At 34.3% G+C, this 18,945-nt stretch overlaps 1 protein-coding gene across 4 annotated transcripts in view; it reads right to left on the minus strand.

The window, feature by feature from the left end:
- LOC135134348 (hemicentin-1) overlaps nt 1-18,945 on the minus strand; it is a 718,216-nt gene that overhangs the window by 579,318 nt on the left and 119,953 nt on the right. For all 4 annotated transcript variants that reach the window (XM_064062996.1, XM_064062995.1, XM_064062994.1 and 1 more), the window contains one exon: nt 16,597-16,620. In XM_064062996.1, the coding sequence (XP_063919066.1) occupies nt 16,597-16,620 (24 nt within the window). The remainder of the gene's footprint in view (nt 1-16,596; nt 16,621-18,945) is intronic.

An 18,945-nucleotide genomic window follows, 5' to 3' on the forward strand; every position in this document is an offset into this window, starting at 1 on the left:
CAAATTGTGTCCCCCCATTTCAAAAGGTCACGAGCTGCCATTTCTAAATACGTAGATTTGCTCAAAGAATAGTATTTGAGTAACTCTTATTTTTTCAAGGTTTATTTAAGATAATTTTTTGCCATTGCAAATGGCTCTTGGAGTAAATTCCAAAATATAAAACAAATGTATTACTAAGTAAGTATTCCATTTTTTTGTAAATTGACAGACTTTGAATAACAAAATCCTGCAGTAATACACAAGTTACTGCACCGGTGCGGTAACGTGCCTCATTTCCCAACTCAAGCGTGTGCGGTAGATGGAATTTACTCACCGTCATTGATAAAGCAATTTAACATACTTCCATTGCATTGTTCTACATGGCATACGAATTGCTTTTTACCGCATCGCTTAGACCGTCGGTGGCTTCCACACGACTGCCTTTTTAGAACCGAGAACCTGCTAAGCCTTATCGCTACACAGAAAGCCGTACACTTTTACTTCAATTAGAGGAATGTTTTATGCCGACACTTACCATCATGTCCGGATTTAGGAGATGGCTAAGCAAACTTATTTGCCATGATTTTTTACGTGAAATTTTAATCAGTTCTCCGGGAAAACGTGACGTTCATACGAGCCGACCCTAAATTTGTAATTTTTATTTCGGAAGAGGGAGAGCGGATAGAGTTTGTGAGTGCTCTACAGTTAAATAAATTTCCTGCCAACATGCGATCCGGTTTATAAAGTAATACCTGAGGCGTGGAGGCTCTTAATGCAACTGTTAATAATACAAGTTTCTTTTAATTTTTTAGTGGAGGGGATTTATATTTTCGAAAGTTGCTGTTTTTGGAGTGTGTTCAATGCTTGTAAAGCGGAATTAAAAATACATGATGATGTTTTCCGAGGACGTTCTTCAGAATGGGAATTCATTAGCGCTTTTCACGCTTAGCGACAAGACTAAAAATCATTTCTAAATGGAAGTATGATTGACAGCTTTTCCTAGTAATTTAATATTCGACGGCCGGCATAAAAGTGTCAATTATGTGTCACACCTACTAAAAATTAAATGAAAAATGTTTAAGAGCTCTGTGCTATTTTTGATTCCTCATTTTTTATTAAAAAACGTAACTCATCGTTTGAGGGTCACTAATTTGTGCTTTGTTGCTAATACATATAAACTAGAATTTGTCTTTATGCGAAATTTCTGTTTCTACTACCATAATTTAGCAATTATAAAGTATCGGACTTAGTAATTTTTTAGTAATATTTCTGTTCATTTTTTCGAATTACAGAAAAAACAAAATCCCTTGATGTAAAAAATGAATAATTTTGAACCAAGTATGCATTCTTGTGATATTCCACGTGTGATTTGAACCTCTCTCAAATTTTCTTTAGTATACTGTACTATTTTTTTCTGTTATGAGTAATCAGAACATGCTAACAGCGCCAATGACGAAATTTATAAACATACATTTGGTGATAGAGGTAAGTATAATAGCACCGAGGAAGACAGCAGACAAGGTATGCCCATTTGATGTCTTAAACACGGAAAAAAAGAAGAAGGTAATGTAATGATGGACAAACACAAATTAAAATAAATGAAAGATGGGAAATATTATCAACGATGATCGATCAACATAAGATAGAGAAATCAAGGGACTAATGAGGAAAAGGTCAAAAGAAGAAGAAGAAGAAGAAGAAAGTATGGGATACAAGGAGGGAGAATCTGAAATATGAACCAAAACTGGAATGATCCAAAAAACTAGGTTTAAAAAACAAATCATTGGTACACGGTGATGAATAAGGCATTAAAAAGAAAAATGAGTAGATTAAAAAATGTAAAGGAAGACAGATAATCGAGATAAAGGAGCAAAAAAGGGTCAAAAACTAAGATTTGCTACATGAAATGTCGGGGAACCTTTGTAAAAGGATCATTTACGCAGTTAGCAGGGGAGTTTATCAGATGTGTATTAAACCTACTTGCGATTCAAAAAACAACACAAAGAGGAGTTTTTGCGACAGAAATAAAAGCTAATATCTTCCTTAACAGAGGTGGAAAGACAAGAATTCTAGGACTAGGATTCATGATTTTAAAACTATTTCGGATAGAATGGGTTATTGACAATTTGGTTTAAAGAACGTTCATGCACTAACCAAAGAAGGAGGAAAAGTACAACTCCTACGAGCAACTAAGAGAAGAATGATTTAACCGCCAAAATTGGAAAAAAGACGACGTACACAAACCAATCATGGGGAAGCCCAGTAAGCACGAGCACACCAGTGACAACCGGAGAAGGTTAATAACCTTCACCTCAGAGCAGAATCTAAGAATACCGGGTACGAAATTTCAACAAAAAAATATACAGAGGAACGTGGGCGTCTTCCAACGGAAAATATGCAAATCAGCTTGGACACGTGCTAATATACCAAAAATAAGAATGAACTATAATGAATTCAAAAACTGTAGGGGCGCTGAAATAGGAAGCGACTATTTAATAATGACAAAAATTAACGTGGAAAAGGAAGACAAAAGAAAAAACTGTCCAAGGAAAAACATCAATTGAAAAGATAGGAAGAATAGCTGATAAGATCTTACTGAGAAAGAAAGAACAAACAAATAAAATAATAATTGCTTTGACGCAAAACGGAAGTTGGGAACAGAAGAACACCCAAAATAAAAAAGCTACAGACAGACAAAACGAAGAAAAAAGAAAATTCAAAGCACAGGGAAGAAAGGTCAAAGAAACAGAGAAAAAACAGAAGTGGAGAAGAATTTCATGAACATGATAAAAAGAAATTAAAAGAAATAGTAACACCGTATTTGTTAAAGATAGAGAAGACAGAATAATAATCGCAGATTAAGAAGATGCAACTAATAGGTAGAAGAAATTCTTCGAAGAGATAAAAAGAGAAAAAACCTATAGAAAAAATTACAAAAGTACATTAGCAGTAAACAATAATAAGAAATAGTACCACCAATAAAGGAACAAATAGTAACTCTAGTTCATAATTTAAAAAATGGGAAGATTGGAGAGGTTAATGGACTTTGATTCGCTAAAAAAGGAAAGTCCAACATCTGCATTGACATTGTGACGCAGATCACCATTACCTGCGATACACCCACTGCGTCACCGAGACGTTCAAACCGTGTCGGAAATAAAACGTTATTATACATTGCAAATGTTTTGCGAAAATTTGAACGTTTAGCGAAAAAACTAAAAGTGGATTCCTACACTACCAGTATATGAGTATATTTTTGTGTAACATTCAAATCATTTTAGAATACTATTCATTACAATAACGTCATCAAATTGTTGGTGGAGACGATTAACCAAATTTTGGTTAGCATTTAACCATCTACATGATATTTCTAATATATATACAAAATTTGACAACAATCGGTCCAGCAGTTTCGAAGATTACGTGTCTAATACAAATGGATACAGACAGACAGACAGACAGGCAGACGGAAACGGAAGATTAATTTTTTCGTACTGTAGGGGTCATGAAACGTCGAGAAAACATAAAGGTGGACATTCATCATAATGATCCCCTAAAACAGGAAAAGTATGCTATATTCTTGCATTTATTGATGGATGATTTAAATAATAACGAAATTTAAAGAAAATCTGTCAGCACCATCTGTTGGCAATTTGTAGAATGGGGACACACCAATTGCTTTGGTAAGAGACCAAACGAAAACTACAGTGTCGCTACTATATCTTTCTTACATTATGGTAAGTACCAAGGCGGATTGGTCATAGTTCAAATCTTTATGTTGAAATAAACACAGGAAATGTCAACACAACGATATAATTATACCGCATTTATAGACTTCCCGAAAAGCTACATATTACATAATAAGTAAGTCAAAGTTGTGTATGACATTGAGGGACCTGGACCTGACCGAAAAATTGATAAAGTTAGTCAAAATGACGCATTAATACTAAGATGAAAATAAAGGGTTACGGCAGAATATCAAAGTTAAATTGAAGTTAAATGAGAAATATTCGCACTATATGATAATGGGAGCATATCATCAAAGAAGGGAAAATATAGAAGAGAGAGAGAAAAAGAAGAATAGATTGAGAAGAACGGAAATAAGCGAAATTCGAAAGGGTACCAGGGAAAATGGAGAAGAATACAAGAAAAATATATATAAGATTATTTAAAAAAAAAACAGCAAAATACTTAGGAGTTTTGAAAAATGTGAGAAGATCTAAATTAGTCTCAAAAAAAAAACACAAATATGCAAAGCACCCGAAAGCAAGGCAGATCGAGAAAGAGATGGCACGCTTAAATCCGAAGGGACCTTACGTAGAGTGTTTAGAATTAGAATGAGAATGTAAGAGATACTTTAAATTTGCAAAAGAATTTTCAGCATTCAGCTCTACCCTAAATCACTATTACAATATAATATTAATAATAACAACAGCCCTTATTATTTATTTTCGCCATAACCATTTGTGAATGCCAACTTTTCACTGATGAATTAATCACCCTGGAACACGTTCAGGGAAAATCTCGGAAATGTTGCTACATGAAGAAAGGTTTACAATCGCAGTAAAAAAATCATGACCTTTACGAAGCTTTTCAAAGTTAATTTCTATAACCAAATTACATACAATGGCTCTTTTGTCTACACCCCAACAACAAATCGAATTGCGATTTCTTTTTCGGCATCCTGAAATAGCCCACAATAAACATTTTCGATTTATCGAGCCCGCCGCCCACTCGCCCTCCAAATTAGCAATTTTCATCCGAAAACAAAGAATAAAGAAACTGGATGAAATTTAAATCTGCAGCTCGTTTGTGCATCAACAAAGTGTGACATCAAAGGTACCCGTAGGTAATTTGTAAAAAACACGAAAACATTCGCCTCCGACACATTAAGCAAACATCGAACAAACGAAATACATAATCCAAATAAGATAACAGACACAAAAGGTTCGAGCCGTTCGGGTTTGTTTTGAGTGTAAGCGCGAATCGAATAAAACCCGCTGTTCGCACAGCTAATAAAAATATAATAATAAAAATAAATAAACAGAATCTCGAATAAAAGCCGGCGGGAGGTCGCGACGAACGACAATTTACAAACCAATTTTTATATTCGGCCTCATCTCGGCACAATAGTGCTAATGATAAAGTGGTGCGTTCGAGTTGTCCATTATATTTTTAGTGGAGTGGAAGGACAATGAGACATGAAATGGAATCATTTTTTGTCCTTGCTAAACAATGTCGGCGGAATTTATGAATTTGCGAGATAGACTTGGGTTTCGTTCATGCGGGGCCGCGCTGAAAGAGTTATCCTCTCTGATAAATGTTTATTGAATTTATATTTCACGCACTTGCGATTGTTGCGACAGCACAATGCAAGTTTAGCCTGACAGGCGTCATTAAAAATAACAAGATTCCGCGGAATTTTATGGAAAATTTTACGCGGCGGATCAATGGGGGTTTTACTTTTATAGGGAGCCACATAAAAAGGAAGTTTATATCCTGATACAGGACTTCATGGCATTATTTTAATCTGAGGTCTTATCGAACTTTAAAGCTCGCAAAGAGGTTTAAATTTCATGTACATGTACTTGACGATTTTGGTTTCAAGAAACGTTTTAAAGTTCAGTATCTGGTGCTCCTCACCTTTCGCTGAGGCACCAATTTGTGCAACCTCTTTCCGACTGGGTAAGTCAGTACGCATTTGATTGGTTACACAAAGTATAGAGCATTAACTGACGGTTTTATGCATATCATATGCAAAACTGGTCGAAGGTTATTTATTTTCAATAAATCCCGTTGTTTGAAAATAAAAATGATTTCGGGATACTGATGTTATTTGTGATAACCTCTATACATTAAAACAAATATAGATAAGTAATACCAGTACCAGTGTAAGAACCTAAATAATATCCAAATATTCTGGAATTTTAAAGTGAATGCGCGTGAGTACATTAACTGCAAAGTTGTGAAAATTCTGACAGCAAATAGTGATAAAATAAAACAAATCTAAATATTTAAATATCTGTTAATGTAATGCAATAAAGAGTAGATATAATATTTATAATCAGACATTGGCATCGCGAAAGTGATGCTCATTGCCGTCCGATCGCCAGCGCTATTGCAGTCGTGGTCCACAACTTCGGGAACTTTTTATAACAATTAGTACTTTTTCTAGGTTTTCCTCAATTATACGAATTCTCCTAGATGTTAAAATTCTTTAAAAATTAAAAATGACTGCTCAACATCACAATTTTTGTGATGATCTTGATCAGATAAACCCTGAATTGCATCGAACGCCACTGAGGTTAAGAATGCATAGTCGGGCAGCCAAATTTGTCTGCCGTCGTGCCGTCGTTTTTAATATTTGTCTGATTGATTCCCCATCACTTCGGCTGTGCCTAACTCTGTTTATAATACATCAAAATGTCTGGAACGAAATGCTTACAATGCAAAGAAGATTTAGGACCTGATAAGGAAATCAACTATGATATCATTCCGCAAGCATGCCATACTTTTCATCAAGTGCGCGGCTTATCCAGGGCCGAAGTTAATTGTTCCAGTCAAAAGATAGACAGATTAAGTTCATTTGCGAATTTTGTAATCCGTACGTAGCTACTCTACGGAATAAAGTTGATGATCGGTCGAGTCAAGTAAAACAAGCTAAATCATCGCAACTTCATGACGGAAACATTAATCTCTAAAGTGAGAGAAAGGTGGTAATGAGTATCTAATACCATCATATTTAACCAGGAGGAATCAAGATCAAATTCAGAAAACGAGAAAAACCAACATGATATCGCTAAATGTGAGGAAATAATTAGACATTTCACATGTTATTATATCAAAACCGGAAGACGGAGTAAATCTCAAAATGACAAATGTTGTTCTCTCATCTATGCAGTGGGATTATTTCAAAAAGATAATCCCGGGGTTTGAAATTCCCCAATCGGAGAAAACATAACCTTAAGATTTGATAAAAAAATTCCAAGGATTGTGGAAAAATTATCAAAAGATAGAATCGAAAAAAATGTATAAAAAACTAAATATCTGCCACGTTAACATATCCTCACTGAGTCGATGCTTCGACCCTTTTTCTGATCTGGTTTATACTAAAAGTTATCACCTCTTTGCGATTACAGAAACTTGGAGGAGCCCAATTATCCTTTGTCATCAGTTCAACTCCCAAACTATCATAAACTATGCCGTCTAGACCGCCTTTCTAAAGGAGGACGTGTCTGCTGGTAACTACATTTGCAATCAAATCAGATTAAAAAAAAATAAGGTAGTGTACATGAAAATGGTGTCGAACTCTGGATAACAATAGTTACAAATAAATAAACGTAAAATGAGAGCAAGAGTATTTTATAAACCTCCGCCTCTGCCATTAATCTGCTCTAGCATCTCTGAAGGAAGAGGTGGAACACGTTATCATGGTGGGCGAGGCATTAATATAGAACTCTTAAATCAGACACCTACGAATCATGTACATTTCCAAAATATTCTGAAATGTTTCAACCTAATCCCAGTTATAAAAGACCCTGCTGGAATAGGAAAATCATCTTCCACGCTGCTGGATGCAATATGCAAAATACCAAAGGTTTGTGATCTGAAGTTGAAGATAGATATTGTAATACTGACCCTTTGCTGACCCAATGTCAACTCGATTTTGATGTCTTAAAACCCGAAAAAAAATCAAAATGCGATCCTTCAGATTTTTGGACGGTAATGAATTTAGGAAACACGGTCAGAAAATAGACTGGTTATTTATAATTCAATACAACGACATCGACGACAAATTAAGATACTTGTGCGGCGCTATTACTCTGTTGTTTGATATCCATGCTCCTACTGAAACAATAAACCCACATCATAAAATCGCACCTTCCATTACCCAAAATTTTAAGACACTCATTAAAATAAAGAAGAAAGCTTATCGGAAATACAAAAGAACCAATAAGCAACCGGTTCTGCGATATTATAAAAATACAAGAAATTATTTATCAATTATGAGTGTCAACGGAAAATGAAAAAACGGTTTACTTTAAGAACAAAATTGAAATCAATCGATATAATCCAACTGGATTTTGGAAGGACTTTAGAGCATGGCATGTCCATGCCAGTGATTACAAAACTATCAACGAGCAAATAAGTGATGTAAATGAAACTAATAACTATTTACTTAAAAGCATTCAAAATACAGCAGTTAGTCAAGACATTCTCTGAATTTCTACGAAAACAATCTTCGTTCCAGTGTTAGAACTCCGATAACCTTGGAAGAAGAACATGAAATTGATAAAGCTTTTTCCTCTATCAAATCAAATGCAACAGACATAGATAATATAAATTTTAACATGCTAAAGTTGATTTATTCATGCTGTAAACATGTACTCACACATATTATTAATTACTCACTAGAAACAAAAACATTTCCTGAAAAATGGAAAACTGCAGTAGTGACCCCATTATCTAAAGTGGCAAACGCAAAAAAAACTTTCTGAATTAAAAGATCTCAGCAGGTTAAGCTGGAAAATAGAAAATATAAAGAACTTGAAATTTCCCACGGTGTACCACAGGGGAGCATTCTGGACCCGATTTTGTACCTATGTATACAACTGGATTCGATGAGTCATGGATAGGGACTGCAAGTTTCATCAATATGCTGACGACACTCAAATATCAATTCGCTGCCGTCCTGGTAAAACAAACCATCCTAGATTTGAACGAGAACGTTTAGAAGCCTGTGAAGCTGCACGGATCACGGACTTATCATCAGTTCAGTGGTGAGCAAATTAAAAAATGAATTAGTGTATAATGTATTAATGTGGAAATAAATCGGGATGCACTTGTTAGCTCTAGCTACTTTAAGCTGAAATCCTTATATACTTAAGTTCAAAGATGTCCTACCAAATACAGTTAAATGACAAATTTGTCACTCACAAGTTCTAAGTTTAATTTTCTAAACTCAAAATCGATAGGAAAATTACAAATGCTGCAAAACTTTTGCTTAAATTTTGCTTTTAAGATAGGTACCTCATAGATCACATGTAACTCCGTACTTTAATAATAACAAATTTCTAAAGATTGGGGATATGCGAGTATCCTGTTTAACATTAAAAAAAACTAATCTCCAACCCACCTATATTACATAACTATTTACATAAAAAAATGAGCACAGCCTAAATTTATGTCATATAAATAAATACGTTTTCTGTAGTCCCTCACACAACCATCAAATTTGAAGGATATTTCGAATACACTGCTTATAAACAAGGATATTATTATGTTATATAATTGTTTTGAATTAGTTAATGTAAGTTCCTTTAATAAAATTCTATTTAGTTTAATTTTAGACGTTCAAAAATCATAGGAAATATGAGTAATATTTTATTACATCACAATTTACTGCTGTTTTGGATCATGTCGTGTTGTCGTGTATATACAGGTGGTCCTGAAAATCGGCTATGCCTAGGACCAACCTTTTTGGGAGCAATAGTTTTAGTTCGTGCAATTTATAATTGAGTTTGCCTTTATGCGTTTTAATAAAGTTTATTATTGTTCTAAAACTGACCACTGACGCGAAAATTACCGGCAAGACTTCGATCATTATCGTGACTAAGATTAAGTAATGATTGTTATTATTTATGCTAGTATTATCGTTATTATTATTAAATGTTTTTCAAATATAAATTTTTGTGTGTTTGTCGACGACATCAAACTTTTTTTTAATGACACTATCTATATATTTTTTAGAATTAGTATCATATTTTAATCACCCACATTCCGCCACTGTTTATGATTCGAACCCATTATGTTACGAAAACACACTTGTTTATATGTTCAAGTGCACTTGTCTTTAGGAAATGGATAGAGGCGGTTCTCGAGTTGACAAGTTGATAACGTAGAGCACAAGATGCTTGCGTTTTTAGGACTTCACATGGAAATTTAATTTTTAACATTAAGCAAGTCAAAAGTGTGTAATTTTTCGATGCCAGAAACTCTACTTTGAGTTTGATTAATTATAAATTACATATAATATCAATAATTTGTGAAAAGATTTGCTTCAGTTTCTATTGTTTATCATTCATTTCACTTCCTTTACAATGTTTGGACGGTAAAATATCAATGTCGAGTTTTCCGTAAATTTTGTTTACATTATGGTCATTGCTTCTAAATTCGAACTTACTTTGTAAAACATAAAATACATTATCAGAAAATGGGGCTAGCCTTAATTTTATTTTTGTTCAACACGTACCACTTATGGATGCATTACAAACAGCCCATATGTTAAACATCATCATTCATCAGTTTTGCGTACACTGCAGAGGTAAGATTCCAGTCTTTCTTTATGTGGTGTGTTGAACCGCATTGTTTATTTATGGGAACAGCAAATACCCACCTACTAAGATAAGAATAACAATAATTTTTCACGTTTATTTTTAAAACGTTAAAAAAAATATTGGCCGGAAATGTATTGCTCAGAAATAATAAAAATTCTAATGGAGCCAAATTCATTGCTGAGATTTGCCTCCCCTGCCTCATAGGCCCTGTTCAACAACATGAATCCATTGGTAAAGAGCAGGGTCATGCCTGTATTTATAGCGAGTTTTCTCATTTGAAAATGTCCTGACCAATATTATTTCAGCAAGGACACGTATGTCAATTCCTACACGTCCAGGACGTACTAATAATAAAACAATGAAAGGTGAACCATTCTTGATTTAATGAATAAAAAGACATAGATAATAAAAGTCACAATTTAAGATAAAAAATGAAGCCACGTAGTTAGCTTTGAACGAGAGACTTTTCAGGTCTGAAGGCGAAGACGAAGTCAACACTGCTACGCAGATATAATTCTACCGCCGCTTATACTAATATAAAGTGTAATAATAAAACTTAGATTTTTTGCGAAAATTTGGATATCAAACGGAAAAACTCAAAGCGAATTCGTACACCACAAGTGTAGGAGTTTATCACTGTAAAATATTTAAACCATTTTAATGTAGTATTTATAGAGGTGACGTCATCAAATACTTGGCGAGGATGTTTAGCTAAATTTTAGTTAGCGTTTTACAATCTACATAATATTCCTAATATGCATACAAAATTGGAGAACAATCGATCTATTAATTTCGGAGATTACCTGTCTAATAAAAATTGACAGACGACACACAGACAGAAACGGAAGATCTCTCTTCTCGTACTCTAGTTATTCTAACAGTTTAGTATTTTGTGTGTAAAAGATCTAACCTTTAATTATAAACACCAATAATAGTGTTTCAAATATTGTTACATAGTGCTGTTGTATTTTGATGAATGCGAAAGTCTAGACCTGTGACCTGCTCTTTACTTCAAATATTTGTCTTTACTGTAACTTGCTATCCGCAGCACAGTTGACATAAACTCCAAATTTCAGCGTTGTATGTAATCAGTAGGATTTTTTGAGCACTTCCATTAAATTACGTATTTACTCTCGAAAATTTATTTCTTACTCCATGAAATAAAGTGTTTTATGTCCAGGCTTGAGGTTACGTGTTTTAAATACAAAGATTTAAATAACTGAACATAGATATACACATTTGCTCCGAATGTAATAAGAATAACTATTGCGTCATGATGATTAGTCCGTCGATAAGAATAACTGACTACCAATAATAAGGCATCGATGATTAACCCCCTTATTGGTGTATAAATGGTCCTTACGTACCTTCTGCCATTTCTAATTGCGTAACCCTCGTAGGGTTTCAGATAACAATGCGTTCAAAAATGACTCCTCCTCGCAGCGTTCCCCTTCATCAATACCCGCCGAAACTTTTCCCCGAGTAAGTTTCTTCTGGGCGTATCATTGCCTTGATTAGAATGTAAGAATGAGGTTCCCATTAAAAAAGTGCGAGATTTACGAGTGCGATTTATCCGGGCCGACCTCGCCCGAGCAAATGCTGGCTATAATTTGAGCAAATACAACTTATGGGCTTCCTTTCATGGCGGCCTCTCACCCCCTCGCAGGGGAGGGGCTGCACAATTAGTCTGTCAGTTGATTACGCACTATCTGACACTCGTGTAAACACACACTGCAAATAGCGAATAATGCGATTCTGCACGCGATATCATTCCGAAGGAAGGATATACGGCCATAAATCCGCCATGCTTGGTATCTTCCGTCGGCCATTCAGTCACATTGACCCAATGTTTAAGGTAGATTTGTGGCGAATACAACATGGTAATTATCGCAAGCTGACGTTTCACAATATAAATCTAGCGCAACGTGCTTATTTTGTGTATCGTTCTGATAAATTGCTGAGCTTAAGTTTCGGCTCTATGTATTGTAGTAAATAATCCCGTCGGTCAGGTATAATAAAGTTTGGTAGAATAACGCCATTCATTAGCTGGGACGCGGCCCTATTAATACACCACCCACTTTATTCACACGCCAGCTCGGGATTTGCTAAATTTAATGAATTGCGCTAGTTTTCTAGCTCTGCAAGACCACGGATGGTGATTTATGAAAAAACTTCGCACAGGTCGATGCAGGTTTTCATCGGAATTGTTTTAGAGATGGAATTGATTGAAAGTTTCGTTTTTGAAAAAGGTGGAAAGTTTCAGGGCCACAGTTGGTACGTTCGTTACAGGAAACCACCTAGATCTAGAGAGATATGTCAGTTTTAGCTAAAACCTAATTAAGCTCTCTATAACTTTACACTTCATAATTCTTGGTAATCCATCATCCAGAATTGATGCTTTTGGTATTAAAACTTACCCAACTGATAATCTATTTTTTATATTATTCTGTGCAGATAAATTTCTGTCCTAGCGAAAAATGCAATTATTTCTAGTAAAATCCGCCTGAAATCTGTTATTGGTTCTACCTGCATTTCCAATCATTTCCCTTAATTATGGTGTTCATTACCGGGTCATGCTATTTAAATTTTCTGTAGTTTTTCTTTTGACGGGAAGGTTCATAATTATATTTTCTAGTGGAATTCTAGTCTGTTATCACTCTGTCTCTAGTACGTCTGGTTAGAATGTAGAATGAAGAAACTACATATGTATACAATAAAAGTTATCGACTTGTTAGAGTCATTTAGGCCATCAATTATTGAACAACCTTCCGATAGAGCTCTCTCTTATAGAATATGCGTGTTGTGTTGAAATCTACGTAAATCTGAGAATTGTATTTAGGAAGTTAAAGTTAGGAGAGTTCACTCGGTAAATGTTTTAGAAAGTGCTAAAAAATTTAGCGCCATCAGCTTGATAAACTGCTAATCGAAAGTGGTCTATCAATTTTCACCAAAATTTGGATGGCCTCATCTCAGAACTTTGCTAAGAAGATCCTGTTTTAAAACTATAAAATACTATACATCTCTCGTATATGCGGTTTATTAATATACCCATATAGGAGTATTTTATTTTAATATGGAAACGCTACATTAAAAAAATTACAAAAGGTTATTGTTTAATTATCCTGCAAGATTCCCACTACCATTCCTGTTTGCCTTACATTTACACCTCTACATCTACGTTTCTTATCTAATATGTTATTCTTCTCCCATCTCTCATGATTCCTTTAATTTTTGGCCTGCGTTCTTTTTATCTTTTCGTGCATCGATTCCTTGTTTTTGGTTATTTTACTATCGTCTAGTTGTTTACTACTATGAATTTTTCAAAACGTCTACATATGTATTAACCAGTACTAATACGCAATTGGATATAGATGTAATAGTAAACTCAGAATTAACATGAAGTAATCACATCGTGAGTGTCATTAAAAAACCTAGGGTACTTACTACAAAGAACTTTGATAAGATCGAGTGTAAGTATCACGTTAAAGTTGTATAAAAATTTGGTATGACCAGTACTGAAGTTTGCAAATACCGTTTGATGCCCTGTGCTAATTGGAGATCAAAATCGTTTGGAGTCAGTACAACAAAGAATGACTTGTCTTTTATATGGTAATTACCCATTCAAACTGTTTTATTCTGAGCGTTTTATCATAATGTTGCGACCCACATTGAAAGACAGAAGAATTAGAGGAGATGTAATTTTCACCTTCAAATCGTTAAGGCTCGAGAATCCATTGATGCAGAATTTATTCACCTTATGCTCATGTTCCAGAACTAGAAGTCATAGCTTCAAACTGGAAAAAGAGAACTTTCACACAACTGTAAGGCAACATTTCCTAAATAATAGAGTGTTCGACACTTGTAACAAGCTACTGGAGGAAGTCGTCCAAAGTCCTAATGTTAATATTTTTAAATCGAAATCTGTTCCTTATAATTTGTTAAAATACTGTGCAATATACAGTTCTATGGGCATAACAGGGCTTGTCCTCAGCCCTTTATTTGTCATTAATAATAATGATAATTTGCACCTCATTCTGAAGATAATTTACCAAAGAAATATTTTCTAGCGAAAAACAAGACGCTTTTATGATACTTCAAGTTCCTTAAAATAAGTAGAAGTATTATATTTACTTTTAGTTTTTGAAGAAAATCAAAGAAATAACCAAATGTAAACAAAGGAACAATAGTATTTACTTTTTCATTTCTCTTGCAGATTTGCTTTCTCAGGGTCATTTACTTATTTAAAGGGGGTACTTTGTCAATTCCAGTTTAGTAGGTTTCTTTTCCTAATGATGAAACCTGATAAGTAATAAGATATCAAAACCAGTAGGGCACGGAAAAACAGTTTTATTTCGTCTGATGGACTTTGAATTTTTTATTTCTTAATCTTCAAAAATGGACACCAGTTCAACTTGACAACTTATAAATCATAAATAAATGTGAAAAGAGACACATTTTTTATAAGAGATGGACGAAAATGGATATACGTCTTCAATAACGACAATATGAATGATGAACAGAATGATAGACAGCAGTAATTAATAGCTAACTAGAATCTACTGAACCATGTGAAGACAATGAAGACGTTAGGCCTAAAGCGAAAGACAATTATCACAAATACACATGTGTTATATCTATATATATATGTGTAGAAATGACAAGTAAAAAGCGTCAATTCAGTTTTTGAAACACAAACATACAATACATGAATTGTTCCAATGTTGAATGTAGTGTAAATTTCATCAAAATGTTCACAATCCACACTAACTTATATGGTGCGCCTCAAGGAAAACTATTGGGGTCTTTGATATATATTTCATACCTACAGCAGTGGTGTAGCTTCATTATTTCATAGTTCATTACGCCTACTGTTTGTTAACGATAAACTTAAATTCGATTTATTTAGAATTTCCGGGTGTGGTTACAGGACATTTAAAAATTTTGGAAAAATGGTGTAAGATGTTTCTACGAGCTATAAGTGAATGTCCTCAGCGAAAAATTTCGTCACAGGATGTAATTGCAGCTGTTACTATAGATGAAGAAATACAAAAAAGAGGAACAAGACAATAGAAGTGTGGAATAAAGAACGCAGTTTCATGAGTAACACTAAGAACACGTTTTAAGCGTTTGAAAGACGAGGAAGCACCAAAGGAAAAATACCTCAGAAGAAAGAATTGGAAAAGTTGAAGTACCAAAAAAAGGTAGGGAGATCGATAAACTGCAACAAAAGTGAAAGAAAAGAAATTGGCACAAACATGAGTGCAGATTAAAAAACAGTTTAGCCACGAACGTAATTCCTAAAACAAAAGTAATAAGGGAAAGGGACATGAGAAGATGACCTGACCTAACCTGATGTGACCTGACTACCTAACTTTGTTTTAGAAATTTAAAGAGAGAATATGAAAACCTCACTCGATCTTAGAAACTTTGGGGGTCATAAAAACTTCACCTGTCCTCCCTAACCTGATGATCTTGGAAACTCAGAGAGTTATAAACCTGACCTGACTTGGTCTGACCTGTTCTGACTTCACCTGACCTTACAGACTCAAAAGATTATGAAAATGTGACCTGGTCTGATCTGCCTTGATTGTAGAAACTCAGGAGGTTAGGTTTAGTTTACTTAACTACATCACATGTAATTAGGTTCTCCAATCCATAAGAAAAGTCTGATATAATTAATAAACGACTGTTTTTAAAAGTAGTATACACAGAACTTTCGTGGACTAATACACTAAAGTTGTTTCGTTTCAAGGAAATATTAAACATTACCGAAACCAAGTGCCGAAAAAACAATTTCGACTGAAATTGTGAGAAGACAAAGTGTGAAATTGAAGAAGACTGTTGCAAAAAAATTTGACGTGTAAAAGCGAAAGAAGTTATGTTTTGTGTGAAACAAACTTAAAACTAAAAATAAAAATAAATAAATTTGTCACCAACAACAGAGCATAGTACGTAAATAGTTTTATTCAAATTGTTGTCAAAATATTAAAAATTATGTCTAAGCAAATATACCTAACTAGTTTTGAAACAGCTGCCATCATCGGAATAAAACAGCAAGAGGTTTTCAAGTGTTGGGATTAAAAGAATATGAGACTTGCAGCATGAATGATCTTTCCAAACTGAGAATGAAATAGTATGAATTTCAGAATATTTGTATTATAGAGATTAGATTTTAGCGAAAAAAATCTACAAAGTGAACACACTGTGTTCTCAAAATTTGCCATAAGACGCCGCAAATATAGAATCCATATTTTATATTTTCCTATACCATTAAACTTACCTTCTGGAGATGTTCCGTGGGATTCTGAAAAAACAAACATTTCATTTAATATCATAATATAGAAAATATTACGAACGGTAAGTACATCTAACCTTCTACTATAATAATAATTGCCGAACCAGCGTGTAATGTTGTCTGTTTTGACATACGGATTTTTTGAAATAATTTTTTTCAAGATAATTTGAACAAGTTATAATTAAGTTAATTATTGTACGAATAGTTAGTTTTTAAGCTTGTCGGGTTTCACTATTGTCAAAACTGTATAATTTGTTTGAAATAATTATCCAAAATTAATTCCCAGAATAATTCGATGAGCGTTTATAATACCAAAACCAAATACAAATGTGAACATATTATGTAACACTATAATCACAAAAACAACTCGAGTGAACAAAATGCGTGTTAATTAATACGTACCCAATAAAATTAAATTACTAAGCTTCAGTAAATAATTAATATATGTTGTTATACTAGAACTAATTTAATTAACTTTAACGAGCAGAGCAACAAATTGCAACGAAACGAATTAAACAGGAACGAATGACTATTCGTTGGAAAAGATCGTATTTATCATACGTAATGAAATAGTAAAAACCTATCACTACAAATACAGAATCAATCAGCTCGTGCCTCTCCCAATTCTCACAGCAAATATTTACACCCACCCCCGTTGACCTCCAGCTCAAACAAGCAAACCCCGAAAGAGAAAATAAAACAAAACGCCATTGTCTCTTGCTAGAAAAGCCCAGCATTGAAAACAAGCAAAGAATTCCCCGGCTAATTCGCTCCGTTTCAAGGTAATTATGTAGAGTGTGAGAGCAAGACTACCCTACCATTTAATAAACACATTTGATTAATTCACAAGAAACGTAACAAATGGATTTAATATTCTGATAACATGACAACAAAGTACGATACAATCGGAACATGTCAACTGAAATTAATTTCGCTTAATGCATATCACAGCAAAAAGCAGTGTGCGGAATAGCAACTAAGGAGGACCTAACCTAGAGGGTGAGTAAATTAACGGCAGGGAGTATATCGTAGGTAATCAGATATCTTTGACGACGTGGATAATGTTACAGGCGTTCCAAGAAGGGGAGGAATCCCAGCCACCCGCCGAGTTGGGAACTATGTAGAAATCGTTCGACGTGCTTTTGTACATGATTGATTTAGGTTTGTTGGGGTCAATCTTGCCGGGATCAGGCTCTCGACAACAAAATCGAAGGCCATATTTTTCGGGGGAAAATATTTTCATAATAATAGGGGTCGCTGCAGGAGCGCAAATCCTGCTTTTGGGTAAAAGTAGATAATTGCGCTGCAGAAGGAAACGTCTGTTAGAAGAATTCTGGCCTAGAGTACGTCGTACTTTATAGCCTTTGTTTTTTTTTATGTGTTCTGTGGTAGCTGGAATATTTTGTATTTAAGCTACCCTGCGCATATTCTTACCCAGTCTGACTGTTCAAATGTTGTTGCTTGGAGCCTTTTAACCCTTTTACGTCCTCTCTAAAACATCTCTTTCTCACCAAGTTCCATCGTTAAAAAATACATAAAGTTCATTAAAAGCAAAAAATCTCTTATTTTCACGTATTTACTCTTCCCGGAAATGTCAAGCAGACTATGCTGGTTAAAATTTTCGAGTGATTTTCCTGCACAGAAGTCGGGTATTTTGATAATTGTAAAGTAAACTGGAGACCTGCTTGTATCATGACCTCGTTTCATTGAGTAAATAGTTTATCAGCAGAAGAGGGTTTGCTGAAACAAATAATTTACGGGCGTATTGTTCGTGGAACCAATTTCTTCCAAGTCTGTATAGACTTGAAAGCAATTTATTTCATTGTCTGATAAATAATGACTTATATAAGAGTTATCAAGTTTTGTTATAATAATTATCTTCATACAATCGTTTGATCGTTCCGATTCTTGGTATTGTCAGCGATTAATGGAGCATTTTTATTCGAAATGAGTTCCTCGAGCTTATAACACGTGTCTGCTAGGCCAGGAAAATTGTAGCACACATTATGGGAACAAGATTTCAGCGTTTTATTAAAAAAACATACTTTGGAAAATTTATATTTTTAATACTAGCTAACACAGTCATGAGAATATAGTTGTTTCAGACAAATGCAAATTACTAAAGTGAGGTTTAAAACCTGAAGAGACAAAACGAGTGGCGAAATCGTTTTTGATCGAATAGACCTTTATTTTTGTGTCTCAAAAACTGGATTCTGAAAAATATCAGATGGCACTTAAAATTCACGATAACCTGAAAATTGTAAGAGAATACGCTAACTTTGGAAGAAGAGATGAACTACGTATTTTAGATCATTATGTAATAAAGATAAGCTC

Source organism: Zophobas morio, unplaced genomic scaffold, assembly GCF_036711695.1.
Source record: "Zophobas morio isolate AGI-343-1 ecotype UQ-CSIRO unplaced genomic scaffold, CSIRO_AGI_Zmor_V1 ptg000023l, whole genome shotgun sequence".
In the NCBI taxonomy this organism is placed as follows: domain Eukaryota; kingdom Metazoa; phylum Arthropoda; class Insecta; order Coleoptera; family Tenebrionidae; genus Zophobas; species Zophobas morio.